The following is a 13,957-nucleotide window of genomic DNA, read 5'->3' as shown; positions in this document are numbered from 1 at the left end:
TCTTCACAGTTCCTTCAAAGCGCCCCGCCTTCTCTTATAACTCAGAATTTCCATTGGTTCAATCAAGAATTTAGATGAGCAGGAAACTGTACTGAGGTAAAATACTTCCCTCGGGGAATACGTTTTCGCAGCTTTGTTCCGCACATAATTGTAAAAAAATATAATTTTCACAACACAATAATTGTTTTACAAATGTATACCATGCACACTAAAAGATAAATGCAGGAGCAGTATTTCACACATATTTAACCAAAAACGTTTTGCGCGGCTGTTAAAAATTAGCCGTAATTGCATCAGGATCTATGTACTGCACTACTGCAGTAGTACTACTACTTCCTCTACTACGCAGTATTTGCATTTACTGTGCTGTCTCTGTCCCTGTCCTCACTGAGTGTGGTTACAGTTTATCCGTGAAGTAGAGCTGAACGGCCAGGTGAGCCTCCTCTGAACCGCCTAACATTACATATCATATGTATTTGATAATGTATTGAAAGACAGTTTGTATCACTCAGTGGCTCTAGCTGGAGGCAATCTGGAAGCTAGTAGGAGGGGTTGAGGAGGCAGGGGGAGGGGGATGCGACGTGAACTAACTTTTCATCTTTGTCTCAAATGACTTACTGTAAAATTAACAGTCAAACAACGTTGAGCGACTGAAAAAGTTTGACTCAAAAGTTTGACTCCATCTTGTGCAGAAAAGCAAGGCTTGATTTGTCAACTGATCAATCTTTACTCTCCCAGATTATAATTTTTTAACCCCATGCCACCCAAGAGAGACGCAGGAGCGGGTCCAACAGAACCACCAGTCAAGATGATAAAAATCGGCCCTGATGCCCAGGAGTTTGGCTGTGATCCAATGGAGGATAAGTACAGGTTGGCTCAAGAGTCCAGCTACTCACCTCCTTTTCCAAACAATGAGGTGAGAGATGCTATTTAATTGTGCATAAAAAAACAACTGTTGTTTACCTTACTATGCATGGAATCTGTTCATGTGATTTCTTCTCATTTGGCAGCATGAAACCATTGAATTTGATGAAGAAAATAATGCAAGCCCAGGCATCAGAACAGACACCATCAGTCTTCTCATGAAAATAGAGCAACTGCAGGCACAACTCAAATATGAACGCAGATGTAGAATTTTGGCCGAGAGAGAGCTGAGGGAGCTGAAAGGTGGGTGGAAAAAGATGACTGTTAATTAATGAGTTAATATAGCCAGGGAAGGCGTATAAGTGTTGGGCTTTTTAAGGTTGATTCTGATATTGTTTTAAAACAATTCAGACAAAGAATAGTTTGTTACAGGTGATGCTTTGTGTCTGTAATTTTGGAATAATTTGCAAGAAGGCTTCTACGAAAAAGAAATTCAATTTGGTAGTAAATAAAGGGACATTTTTAATTGTCAATGTAACTACAGTCTTTTAGTCAGTGCACAGCAGATCATGTAAAGATGTTGTACCCGTCTACAGGCGAGCATACCATTGAACATATTTTGAGAATTAACTCAATAATTACTGAAATAATTAATTACTTTTTATCTGTGAATAAATTGCCCTCCTTCTAAGGACATTCCTATTGGCCTTACAATTGGTATCAAACTGCATAGTTAATTTCAGGAAATTATTTAGCAAATTCTAAGAAAATGACAGACCTGTTAAAAAGTATTACCAAATTAAATAAAAAGGATTTATTATGTTTTACATATCTGTAAATATGTGTAGAAAAGGCATTAAGACCACCATGTAGAGCGATAAACATATAATGAGCAGTTAAATGAAAGATAAAATGTGAAATTGTTGTGATTTTCTTGATACTTTTTTTTTTTTTTTTTTTGGCTGTCAAAAGTTTTGTCGGTGGGAGGGGCTCTACTAAAATCCTAGCTAAGGCCCTGAGCCACATGCTATCTAATGTTAATTATTGTATGAATAAACTTCCTCTGTTTCAGCATTTCTAAAGTGGTTTGACACCTTTTACAGAGATGAACACTCTCATGATGCAGATGAGGCACACAGCACATGAACTGCGAGTCACTCTGGATCACGTTCTCCAAGGAGGCGATGCAGCAGCAGCAGCACAGCAGAACTCTCAAGATAAAGCTATCTCTTTCCTGGCTGATCCTGAGGAAGAGATGAGGGAGGATCATAATATCTCAGAGGTCAGTGCTTATATACTCCATGTCTTCTAATAACAGCACAATTTTGGGAAGATTGCTCAGTTCACTTAAAGTGCTCATATTATGCCTTTTGGCGTTTCCCCTTCCCTTTATTGTGTTATATATCTTTTTGTTCATGTTATAGGTTTACAAAGTGAAAAAGCCCAACGTCCACCCCAAAGGGACTTACCATCTTCCAGAGAAAACACTGTTCACAAACTGCTCCAAACATCTCTATAATTGTAGTCCAGCATTTACTTCCTTCACAAACGTGCATCACTTTTTAACACACGTGATAATGCTCGTCTAGCTGCTAGCGTGGCACGCCCTCATACTCTGCAACTGACTAGCTAGCTGTGCTGACCTAGCTACTGTACATGTGTGACTCCCAACAAAGATGGTACAGAAGTGAGATGCCTCACTCTGTAGCTTAAACAGAGAGCTCAACACACAGTGTGAAAAAAGGAGCTGCAGCAATGTGCAGTACTTTTGAAAATTAAACCACATAAACCTATTCTGGTACAACCTCTAAATACAATTATGAACCTGAAAATGAGCATAATATGAGCACTTTAAATTCAGTTATCATTGGAGAGCTAATTATCAATGCTCCTGTTTCAAGATTTTCCAGGTAATAGATTTAAGACAATTTTAGAAAAGCGATGGTGTCAGATTCAGCCATTGAAGCATCTTAATACATTTATAGTTTTTCTTCTTTGCCCACAGGACGATCAGAACTTGTTGTATCTCTCAGAGAATCTCCGTGTACCAAGAAATCTTTATGAGCGCATTGCAGAAATCGCAGACTACAAAAAGTACACGTCGGCACTGCTGATGATACTTTTTGACAGAGAAACGTTGGCCACACACTCTCTGCAGGGCCGGAGGAACACCTTTACCGGAGAAGATTGCCACAAGCCTCAACTCCCCCCTGAGATCTTGAGAAGTATACTTGGTAAGATAGAGAACATTTTTGAATTTCAAGCACACAGACCTTGGTAGATGCTCATTATTTATGAATGTGATAATGCAAAATGGTGATTAAAATTGTTTATTTTGCTTCTTCTTTTAGATCACGTGGCACTCAAATTCGGCGTTGATAGCAGCCAAATAAAAACTGCAATCCGCACAAAGTTGAATAATGAGGACAAACTATTAAAGAAGAGACTGGGTATGGGTAAAGCTGAAAACAAAGCTATTCAAAGCTTTTGCCAAGATGCTTCACTCCTGCCTGAAAATGGAGAAATGAGAAATGATTCTCAGGTATAACCTTTGGTGTCTGCCTTCATCTGTTGGTCACCAGTTTTTCATGCCTGATAGAAATGTGTGACAGGTTGCAGGTTTTTTAATCCACCTGTCCTGTAGTTTATTCAGTATTGGTATCTCGTGCTTGAAGTTAGGTAGCCTAGTTAGCTATTTTTTTAACACTTTTTAGAGTTTGTTTTTTTACAGCTGTTGTTGTCGGTCGTGTGTTTGAAACGTGTGAAGTTTAATCTGGTGACTCCAAGACGTTTAACAGCACTATGAAATGTCACATGTGTACTCGTCAGTGGTAAAAACAACCAAGTGTTCTTATTTAATTTGAGTTAGTAAGTAACTATGTCTAAATAACAAGTCTGTGAAGTCGGTCTTTGTTGAACATTTATACTGTTATAACTTTCTGTTTTAAAAAATAGGGTTGCCATTTGTACGCTGTTGTTCATGACAAACTGCATTACACCAAGTGATACTGTGTTTCTAGAATAGTTTTGTTTGCAGTTGCAAAATATGCTGTAAGTGATAATTAATCTCCCTGTTTCCACAACATCTATTACATCAGTTCTCTGTTTGTTGTGCTTACCTACGTGAGGGCCAATAAACCGTTAGAACTGATATCCTTCTGTTATCTTAACTTGGACCCTTTCTTACATCATTTACATACATTTGTTTTCCCAGCAACCAATAGGTGTCAGCGCTGAGCCTTTTGTTACGCTCCTATTTAACCAATGATCAACTCTCAAACTACTGTTTTTAAATGGTTACTATTACTTGAAAAAAAATCGAAATCAATTAGAAATACGATTAACTCCATTTGAAGAAGAGTGTGAATTGACTGAGCAAATCCAACCAATCCTTCAGTGTGTGTGTGGCGTATTCGCTGAAGCTCTGTAGAGGAGAATAGAGGAACATCTGTAAAGACAGGCATAGTGGGCAGTGTGTGACAGTCACTGCCACATACTGACTGATGAAAGAGAGTGTGTGTGGGACATAGTTAATGTCAGCGGGTGGTGGTTTGATAGAGTCATCTTGTCTTGAAAGATGTGATTTGAACAATCACCAATTGCTGGCTCCTCCCCCCTCCCCCTCCTTTGGCTCAGCCAGCTGTGTTGTCTCAGTGGATGCACAGCACATCAACTCTCTGTCAGTGTCAGCTCTCCCTGGGGTCCTTTACCAAGTCTCATATGTCTTTGTTTTTTGGGGGATACTCTACCATTTTTGTTTACCACAGATTTTGCATTAGCTCCTAATAGATATCTGTAAGGTGGACCAGCACTCTAATACACCAGAAAACAACACCTGAGCAGAGTTTGATTTAAAGGATTCACAGAAGAGTCATCACCATAATTTGGAAGTACTCAACTTTACAAAAGTCAGAGAAAACTTTTTGGAGGAGCTACAGCCAATTTTCAAAATGTAAGAGTTGGTTGGTATGTTTTTGTGTAAGTAAGTGGTTATGGCATTATAAGACTAAGCTTTGATAATGAGTGGGGTTCATATACAGCAATATAAATGCTGACAAAATGTTTAGTGCATTTGATAATTAAAAAGAATACCGCAGGCTCTATAATGTTTTTCTCTATCACTCCAAATTTCTGAGAGCTTTAGATTCCTTATTCATTCTTTCATCATTTATCTGTTATATATAGACTGTAGGTTACACTATTTATATATAGTTTGAGCACCATGCATGTGTTTGAGAATGTGAAAGACTGAGGAAGATGTTTGAATCAACTAAATTGAAGGTCAATGTTACGAATCATATATTGATTTGAAGTCCTAGTATATTGCAGTCTGGTGAAATTTTGATTAGTAATTCATTTTTAATTGTATAAATGAAATCTGTTAGGTTAAGACAAGGGCCTTAAGACATTTAAGAACACTCTGAGGTAACTGATGATATAAACAAGTGGTATCTAAAATAATATTAAAGATTCCTGGTGGTTTTGAACATGAACTTTTAGCATTACAAATAGACCGGACAAAAAGGTCCACCCATCACACATGGCGGCCCTCAAATGGTTACCCGTACCTGGATATGTAGGATAGGGCCTTTAATTGTGATTTTACTTTGACGTCTTTGGTGGAATCTGATGCACACTACAATTACAATATTAGCATATGTACATCAACATGTTGCTACAATAGATACAGTAATGGAAATGTACTGCAATTCATCTAATACTATTTTTTTGTGTCTTTTATTTCTCAATGAGGCTAATTATGTAGAGTAATGCAAAACACATTCTTGTTATCTTTAACTTAAATTGCATCTACTGAAACACATTTTGTATTACAATAGTCATAGACATGGAAATCTTTTAGATATTTAATGCTCAATATTTCTTTTTCATTTTGCAATTGGTTATTAACATGATTTAGAAGGTCATAACATAGGGTGAGATTATGGGGTTTCTCTGTACAGGGCAAAATACTCTGTAACATGGATTTATGAGGGATTTAAAGACCTGAATAATTCCCTCATCGTCGTTATAATGTAGAAAAAATAGTGAAAGAGAACATCTACAGCAGAGGCTAAATCTACTGCATGTTTCGGTGTTTAAATAAACTAAATAAACTGTAAATATCTAGATGCTGAAAATGATCATCCACTTCAGGAGTAAAACCTGCAGACTTAAAAGATGTAGCATGTGCTGCAAGAGCAACATGATGACAAATGCGGACACCCTTACATAATACGCATGAGAATGTACATGTAGTCCTTCCTGGGGATAAATCTGACTGCAAATGTGGCATGCCAATAGCTGTCCACCAGAGAAGATTACAGCAGGGGAGAGCATCAGTGGATCACAGGCAGCGAGCGATCACATGTATTTAGGACACAGCATGCTCCACAGTCTGAAACCTGATTATGATTAGCAGCACAAGATGGTGGTTACATGTATGTACTGGCGCATTAAAGGCGCTACAAAGAGATGAAAAGCTGCAAAAGCAATAATGCAGAGAAGATGTTTGAAATTCAGTTTGTGCATTTGCTGAATTTTGTTAAATTAAAATGTACAGTTAAACACACAGAATATACATTCAGTCAATGCTTTCTGGTTGTTTTTCACAATAAACGACTCAATGGTCAGGGGTAAAACCTTTCCTGGTAAGAGGTTTCCTATTTGATGGTGCTGTGCAGGGTGACGCTGAACACATACTAATCAATGCAGCCAGTTCCCTGCAGCTGGGCTAAAACAAGCAAACTCATTATCTTACATTTCAAAAGGATGGGGACGGATGGAGGAGAGACAGGGTGTCCTCCATGAATTATTCCTATTGATCATGTCCCTTGCTCACTAAAAGAGAGAGAGCATCCCTTCTTAAATATTCTCACAAGCAGTTATTGATTTACTTTACAATACCTTTAAGGTATTTATGTGTGTGTTCCGTCGTAGGTCATGAGGCTGCAGTGAGGATCTCTGAATGTTTATATTTAACATGTGGCCCTAATTAGGCATGAGTGTAATCAATTCAAATTTCTGTTTTGATACATTAGCAAGTATTAACTGTGCCTTTCCCAGAACCATCAAACTGGACGGGGCTTAAAGGGGAGATCCACTACTTATAAATCAAAATATTAGTTTACTTATCATGGTAAGTGATAACGCCTGAAAAACAACAACTGTATCTTCTGTGGCTCTGGAGGAGATTTGTCAAGCCTGATGACAACATAGTGATGTCATCAGTGTTATCTCAGCAAAAAGCCTGCATTACAAACTGAGGTACAGAGTTTGAAAGATGTGGACATTTTACTAGGCAAGGAAGGTGCTAAAAGTCAAGCTATCTTGGTCATAGCTGCTTTGTTTTTGACCATTCTTTTAAAAAATAGTTCTCATGAGTCTCCTAACTTTACAGAAGTTTAATTAAATTGCTTAAGTACCTGTACACTACCTGTCCAGTACCAAACAGCAAACAGACACAGTTACCAAATAGCTGATGAACATAGTGGAGCATTTAGCTGCTCAAGAGTTGGTGGAGACCAAAAACAGAGTGAAAATTGGACTTAAAGACATAAACATGACTCCAAATGAATGTGAATGTAGCTTTGTATCTGCTGGATGTGTTAATAGGAATCTGTTTGCTAACATGTTAACCATATCAACTTAAAAGGTGCAGCTTGTTTTCGCTGCACCAAAGTGGTTAAATATTTAGTTATTGCAAGTTTAAAGATTTAATGTAGTCTTTATTGAACATGATTTGTCATAAACGTTAATGTTTAATTGGACTTTATTTTCTCCAACACAGGAGTGAAGACTATTTCCTTTGATGTCTGAAGGATACTTCTGCCTCATTACTGAACAATGGGGAAGTCCGGAATAAAGATGTGTACTTTTACTTTGAAACCTTCACTATGAATCATGGAGGAAAACAGTTCATTTCTGTACCCTGAGTACAATGTCAGCACCACTGTTTGGGCACCAATGCCCTCAGCTCCCAGCAGACAACTGGGCACCCTTCCCAGCCCGCAGACACACTTCAAGGACCTGACAGGGATATTTTTCATGGTGACCCTGAATGTTCTGGCACTTCTATCCAACACTGCTGTTCTGGTCGTTATCATAAAAGCTCCTCATCTCAGGAAATTTGCCTTTGTGTGCCACCTGTGTGGAGTGGACCTGCTGTGTGCCATCTTGCTCATGCCTCTTGGTATTGTGTCCAACTCTCCATACTTTGCTGGTGTGGTGTTCACTATACTGGAGTGTCAAGTTTACATCTTCCTCAATGTAATCCTCATAGCTGCCTCTATCTTCACCATCACAGCCATCAGTGTGGAACGTTACTACTATATCGTCCACCCCATGCGCTATGAGGTCAAGATGACCCTGAGGCTGACTTCAGCCGTGATAGTGATGGTGTGGGTAGCCTCTGCAGTGCTTGCGTTGTCTACTGTGTTTGGGTGGCCGTCTTACAGCAGCTTGAGCTCCATCAGTGCTGCACACTGCTCACTGCACTGGAGCCACAGTGACCACAGACGAGTCTTCTCTGTGTTCTTTAGTGTCACCTGTTTCTGCCTGCCTGCTGTTGTGATTTTTGCTGTCTACTGTAATGTGTACAAAGTGGCCCGTGTGGCTGCCCGCCAGCATGGACCTCTGCCCTTGTGGACAAACAGTCAAGTGAAGCATCGCTCTGACTCAATAAACAGCCAGACTACCATTATCACAACCCGCAACACCCCACGTAGGATTATGCGTGACCGGCCTTTTGGTGGAGGTAAAGCCGCTCTCACTCTGGTGGTTATTGTTGGCCAGTTTCTGATCTGCTGGCTGCCTTACTTTGCCTTTCACCTCCATCTGACGTTAGATGCAACTCCCAAGATTCCCGATGACCTGAAGGAAACAGTTACTTGGCTGGCATATTCCTCCTTTGCTATTAACCCATTTTTTTATGGGCTTCTTAACCGGCAGATCCGGGAGGAACTTTGTAAGCTGAGGCGCTGCTACTCAGCACGGCCAGTGGAGCTGCCCGTCTCCAGCCATGAGGGCTCAGGCCATGAGAATTTTCTGCAGTTCCTCCATAGGACCAGCTGCACAGTAGAGACACGTGCAAGTTTTACCACATCCAGTATGAGAAGCACTCTGGATCAAACTGGGCAGACTGGTTTCAGGATACCGGGACAGATCCCTGAAGAGTTCAGTTAGATACATATACCTCACTGTTGTGTCGTAGCATTGGTAGCCTGCTAGACTATTACAGTTACAAGATAATGAGTGATCCAGAGTACTTAATGACTGCAATATGTCTGTAAACTGTATTTGCAAACGGTGAAAGCTAACATACAGTATCAGGAAATTGTTTATGAAACTTGACATAGCCTACTCTTATCCTTTTATCTAAAGATTATACCTAGAAACAATACTGGAATAGAAAGCTAATAGACATTGTTTCTTGAATTATTGTTTCTGTATTTGTGGTCAAACTAGTAGCCATAAAGTTAATAATCTCATAAGGAACCCTTTGTTTTAACTACTTAAGCAAAGCTACTTTATTTTTGTATTAAAAAGTAATGAGCACAAATATCGGATTATACTTGAAGTCATAACAACATAATCAGTATACAGATCTTCAGGTAAATACTATATCAGAAGTAAGGGATTTATAATAAGGATGAGAGTGGGCAGTCATTAATTTTTCACAAGTTTAAAATGAGGCTTCAATATAGCAGCGGTATTGTTTTGTATAGGTAATTCAGTGTTGTTGTGTTGTATTTATGTTGCAGGAATTTTTGTGAACTTTATTTATTGTACTCAAAAAAGAGACCCATTACTTTTCTTCAAAAATGTATTGTTTCTTATCGCTTTAAATGTGCAAATAAACATTGGTTAATTTAATAATTTATATACTGTAGATTTTAGTAAGCATTCAATCTTACAGTACATCACTAACAAGCAATATGTAAACGTTAGCACATTGGTCTGTACTAAACAGATTAGATGTATCCTCAGGGCAAGACAGTTCAAGTATCACATATTATTTTCATCAATATTGTTGTATATTCTGACAGCAGAGAATAATTGACTACACTCACTGTTCATGTATAATCATTAATCTTACAGGGAAAGCCTGTTACAGTGAAGGGGCAGCTGGGTGTAACCATGAGATCAACAGGCAACCTCCCCATTAAAAGTCCATCACGTGTCCTGTCAGTACCATGGAGCTCAGTCGCTTTGGAAAATTGTGCCAACTAAATGCTCTCAAATGTAAAAAGGAAATTCCTATTTCTCTCTCTGATCACAAAAATACTCACTAAAACAGCCATCTGCATTAGCAACACCTGCATGTGCACCATCTCTGTATGTTTGACATTTTTTCTCCGTGAAGAAAAGCTTTGACTCCTGACCTCCGTGTCCTCCAGGTGTACATTTATAATAGATAGAATACAATATAACAAAATAAATGTATTGTCAGGGCACAACAAAGTACAACAAAATTAAGTATCAATCCTACATTTATAAGGCCTGTGACTAAGACTGAACCCAGTAAACACATTATTATATAAGGAGAAAATTCCATTTCATCAGATGAAGTGGTTGTCTCTAATATCCTCTTAATATGTGTACACTGGCAGATCAACAACTGTTTATATTTTAATACATTTACCTATGAATATGACTTACTTATCAAATATTGTAGACATACAATGATGGTAGGCCTGTATGCCGTTTTTTTTCTTTTAAACTGGGTTAAGCATTAATTATTTCTAAGATCAGTGAATGAAGACAGTTAGATGATAAAATGTTGATGTGGGTAAATATTTTGAAGCTCTCACACATAGATTAGATTTAGAGGACATAATTGGATAGACACGATAATAGGCGGCAACTGAAGAGAACATTTTCACTAACCCTGTAAACATATCTAGAATTATAAACATACTGTGTAAATAAAATAACCGCAGCTTTAATGTCAGTCAAGAGAGAAAGTATTGGCCAATGAAAAACTTAAAACAAATGTTCTTTTTGAAATAAATTAACAGCTGACTCCCTATGTCTTTTTGTAGCCTAAAACCGCACGCATGTCAGTTAGATATCCGGATATGTTAGTAAAAGCAAGGCAACACAGTGCCATGTGGTTCCTGATGGTAAACACATGTAAGTGCTACAGAGTATCGATGCAACTTTCATAACAAGTACAGACAAATACTGTTATCAAAGCCAACATAATAAAACAGGAAGCCTAGAACAAGCAGTGATGTATGCACACATGGTGTGCAAATGATATGACACCTGCATGGAGATTTGTTGTACACAAAGAGAACTGTGCGCATACAAGTATCTCCCACATCCACAAACACAATATACATGTCATCAGTCACAACAATCATATAAAGAAGATATGTTATTGATATGTTAAAAAAAGGATAATATGAAGTAATTTTCTATGCTGATCTTCTCATACAGGTTGACAGTTTTAACCGTATTCTTAATGTCCACTTTAGTCAACTCTTAAAGGTTGTTTAGAATTGTTTAGCAATTGGCCAATCATTTCAAAAACCTGCTATGGACCCAAAACATTGTTCATGCCTGCAGTCTTTAATTTATAACTGTAGTAATGTTCCAAAGGTTAGCAAAGGAACCAAATAAGTCTGGCTGACTTTGGGGGGAATGTTTATAAAATAATGCACAAGACACCTAGAATATTCCCATTTGATGGAGTTGTGCAGCCATAAAAACATAGAGTAATGGGTTTGAAATAATTAACTCAGTCTAAGCATCAAATTGCTTCAATGTGGGCTAGAATATTTTGTTCACCATTACAGTAAAGCTACTTTAAATGGTAATTTAAGAGAACTGGATGTTAAGGGATAAGGAAGTGTTAAAAAAATACCAAGAAAACGTTTTACTCCATAAGAAATACATAAACTGAAAAAGCAACCAATATTTTCTAAATCGCAAAGTTTTTGCCCCTTTTCTCTCAGAAATATTTAGACACACATCTTTTGAATATGACATACTGTATGTAATATAGAAAACAATTATATGAAGAAGATAATCATCATCACCCTGCTTTCAAAGTGTGCAATTCGGTCTAATGAATATTTTAGCCTATATAAGCAGTCTTCATAAGTTATTAATTAAAGTGAAGGACCTTCCATCTCAGTGGCGGCTTTTATTAAATCAAGACAATCAACTGTGCATCTCTTTTACAAAGCATATTCATTGCAGATCAAACACAAGCCCACTCTATAGAAAATGAGAATTCATGGCTAGAGCTCAGCCGACTGTGATTTGTTATTTGGCTGTCCTTAATGGTAGGCTAAATGAAAAGACCTCATGTTCTTCTGTGTGCTGTGCCTTGTGCTGTCTGTTTGCCAGTGATAATGAGAGAACCACTCCTGAAGAATCAAAGGGGACGAGGTGCTATTGATGGTGCTGTCCGACAGAGTGAACCACATTATTTTATCAGACCTTCTCTTAAACAGTAACAGCATGAATTCCCTCAGAACTGCATATACACATAGCCTATAACATGGCAGCTGCTCAACCATCTTCACAGAGCTTCACACAGCACAGCCATTTGTCTATGAGCACAACCTCATGACCAGTGCACTCAGTCAGGTTCCACAAACTAGTTAAGGGCCCAAAGCCATGATGAAACACATGCATATTAGCCTACAGGCCCTCTGAAAAACACTCTTTAAAGGAATAGTTCGTCATTTTGGGAAATATGCTTGGTTGCATTCTTGTCAAGAGTTAGATTAGAAGATCAACACCACTCTCATGTCTGTCTGTTAAGTTAGCCAACCAGCAGCTAAAATGTTAGAAGAATAGTTAAACATTCAGGGAAATATGTTTATTAATTTCCTTGCTGAGAGTTAGATGAGAGGATTGATTCCAGTCTCTCACATCTGTCTGATAATTATGAAGGTACAGCCAGCCGGTTAGCTTAGCTTAGCATAAAGACTAAAAACAGGGAAACAGCTAGCCTGGCTCTGTCACATTGTGGTTTCCTCTTGTTTCTAGTCTTTCTGCTAAGCAAAGCTAACCGGCTGCAGGCGGTAGCTCCATATTTAACGAACAGATTGAGAGAAGAATCCTCTAATCTAACTCAGCAAGAAAGCAAATACGTTTATTTCCTCAAATGTTAAACTTTTCTTTTAAAATGTATCCCTCCGCTTCCGATATTTCCATTATCTATTTTGCAAGGGCATCGTTGTTGCATCTGGGGCTTAGCCCCGCCCAGAACAGCTGTGATTGGTACACATACACAAGCCAGAGCGTTTCTTTTTCCTATACCTATATATAGGTATATATATATATTCCTATATATAAATAAGCGGTGTAGTCAGACCATACTCCAGGGCTGACACAACGCTGTAGAGTTGAACAGGTGAAAATAATGTAAAAAAATTAAGCATTAAAGCATGTAAACATGTTCAAGTAGAATTCTACTATTATGCTGAGGTCATGACGGTCACATACCACAAATGTTAGAGAAACCTTGAGTTCTCGTCATAGACTGTATAAAATTAGCATAATATTAGACGCAGCCACTGTGACTTCACCCATTGATTTGTGGACTACCTTTTGAAGCATTGAGTTTGTCATTTTGGCCGTTGCCATCTTGGTTTTTGGGAGCCTCTAGTCCATGCTCCACGCTAGACGAGAGGGTGGAGCCGGGGAGGAGGACCAAGCACTAATGCTAATGCCAACTAGCTAGCTTGGTTAGCAAGGTGCATCCGTAATTCATATTAACATATTAGTAGGGATGCTAATTTTGGCCAACGAAAAACAGGCTTAAAACAAATTTACTTTCCGGAAATAAATTAACAGCTGACTCCCTATGTCTTTTAGTAGCCTAAAACCGACGCGCGCGTGCACACACACACGCATGCATGCACGCACACACAGCCCGCACGCACACACACACACACACACACACACACACACACACACACACACACACACACACACACACACACACACACACACACTTTCTCTCTCTCTCTCTCTCTCTCTCTCTCTCTCTCTCTCTCTCTCTCCACTGACTCACCTGTGCAGCCACTGTCACAAACAAACCCCATCTGGCGAGGTGTGAGGACCATTAGCATAC

At 38.6% G+C, this 13,957-nt stretch overlaps 2 protein-coding genes across 3 annotated transcripts; both read left to right on the top strand.

Moving 5' to 3' along the window:
* Nucleotides 1–189: 189 nt before the first annotated feature.
* Nucleotides 190–4,015, top strand: LOC120557154. Of its 2 annotated transcripts, none has more exons than XM_039797192.1 (6): nucleotides 190–433; nucleotides 770–916; nucleotides 1,011–1,167; nucleotides 1,968–2,146; nucleotides 2,870–3,098; nucleotides 3,216–4,015. In XM_039797192.1, the coding sequence occupies exons 2-6, from the start codon at nucleotides 809–811 to the stop codon at nucleotides 3,410–3,412; spliced, it is 870 nt and encodes a 289-aa protein (XP_039653126.1). In that variant the 5' UTR covers nucleotides 190–433; nucleotides 770–808; the 3' UTR covers nucleotides 3,413–4,015. The 2 variants fall into 2 exon arrangements, with proteins under 2 accessions (XP_039653126.1, XP_039653125.1); XM_039797191.1 differs by having other exon boundaries at nucleotides 194–433; nucleotides 739–916.
* A 120-nt stretch (nucleotides 4,016–4,135) lies between these two features.
* si:ch211-213o11.11 (probable G-protein coupled receptor) lies at nucleotides 4,136–9,689 on the top strand. The gene is made up of 2 exons (XM_039797188.1): nucleotides 4,136–4,816; nucleotides 7,652–9,689. Exon 2 carries the CDS (start codon nucleotides 7,765–7,767, stop codon nucleotides 9,043–9,045), a length of 1,281 nt encoding a protein of 426 aa, XP_039653122.1. The 5' UTR covers nucleotides 4,136–4,816; nucleotides 7,652–7,764; the 3' UTR covers nucleotides 9,046–9,689.
* Nucleotides 9,690–13,957: the final 4,268 nt, after the last annotated feature.

The sequence above is a fragment of the Perca fluviatilis genome, chromosome 4, assembly GCF_010015445.1.
Source record: "Perca fluviatilis chromosome 4, GENO_Pfluv_1.0, whole genome shotgun sequence".
Taxonomy (NCBI): Eukaryota; Metazoa; Chordata; class Actinopteri; order Perciformes; family Percidae; genus Perca; species Perca fluviatilis.
This window is presented reverse-complemented; position numbering and strand designations above follow the sequence as displayed.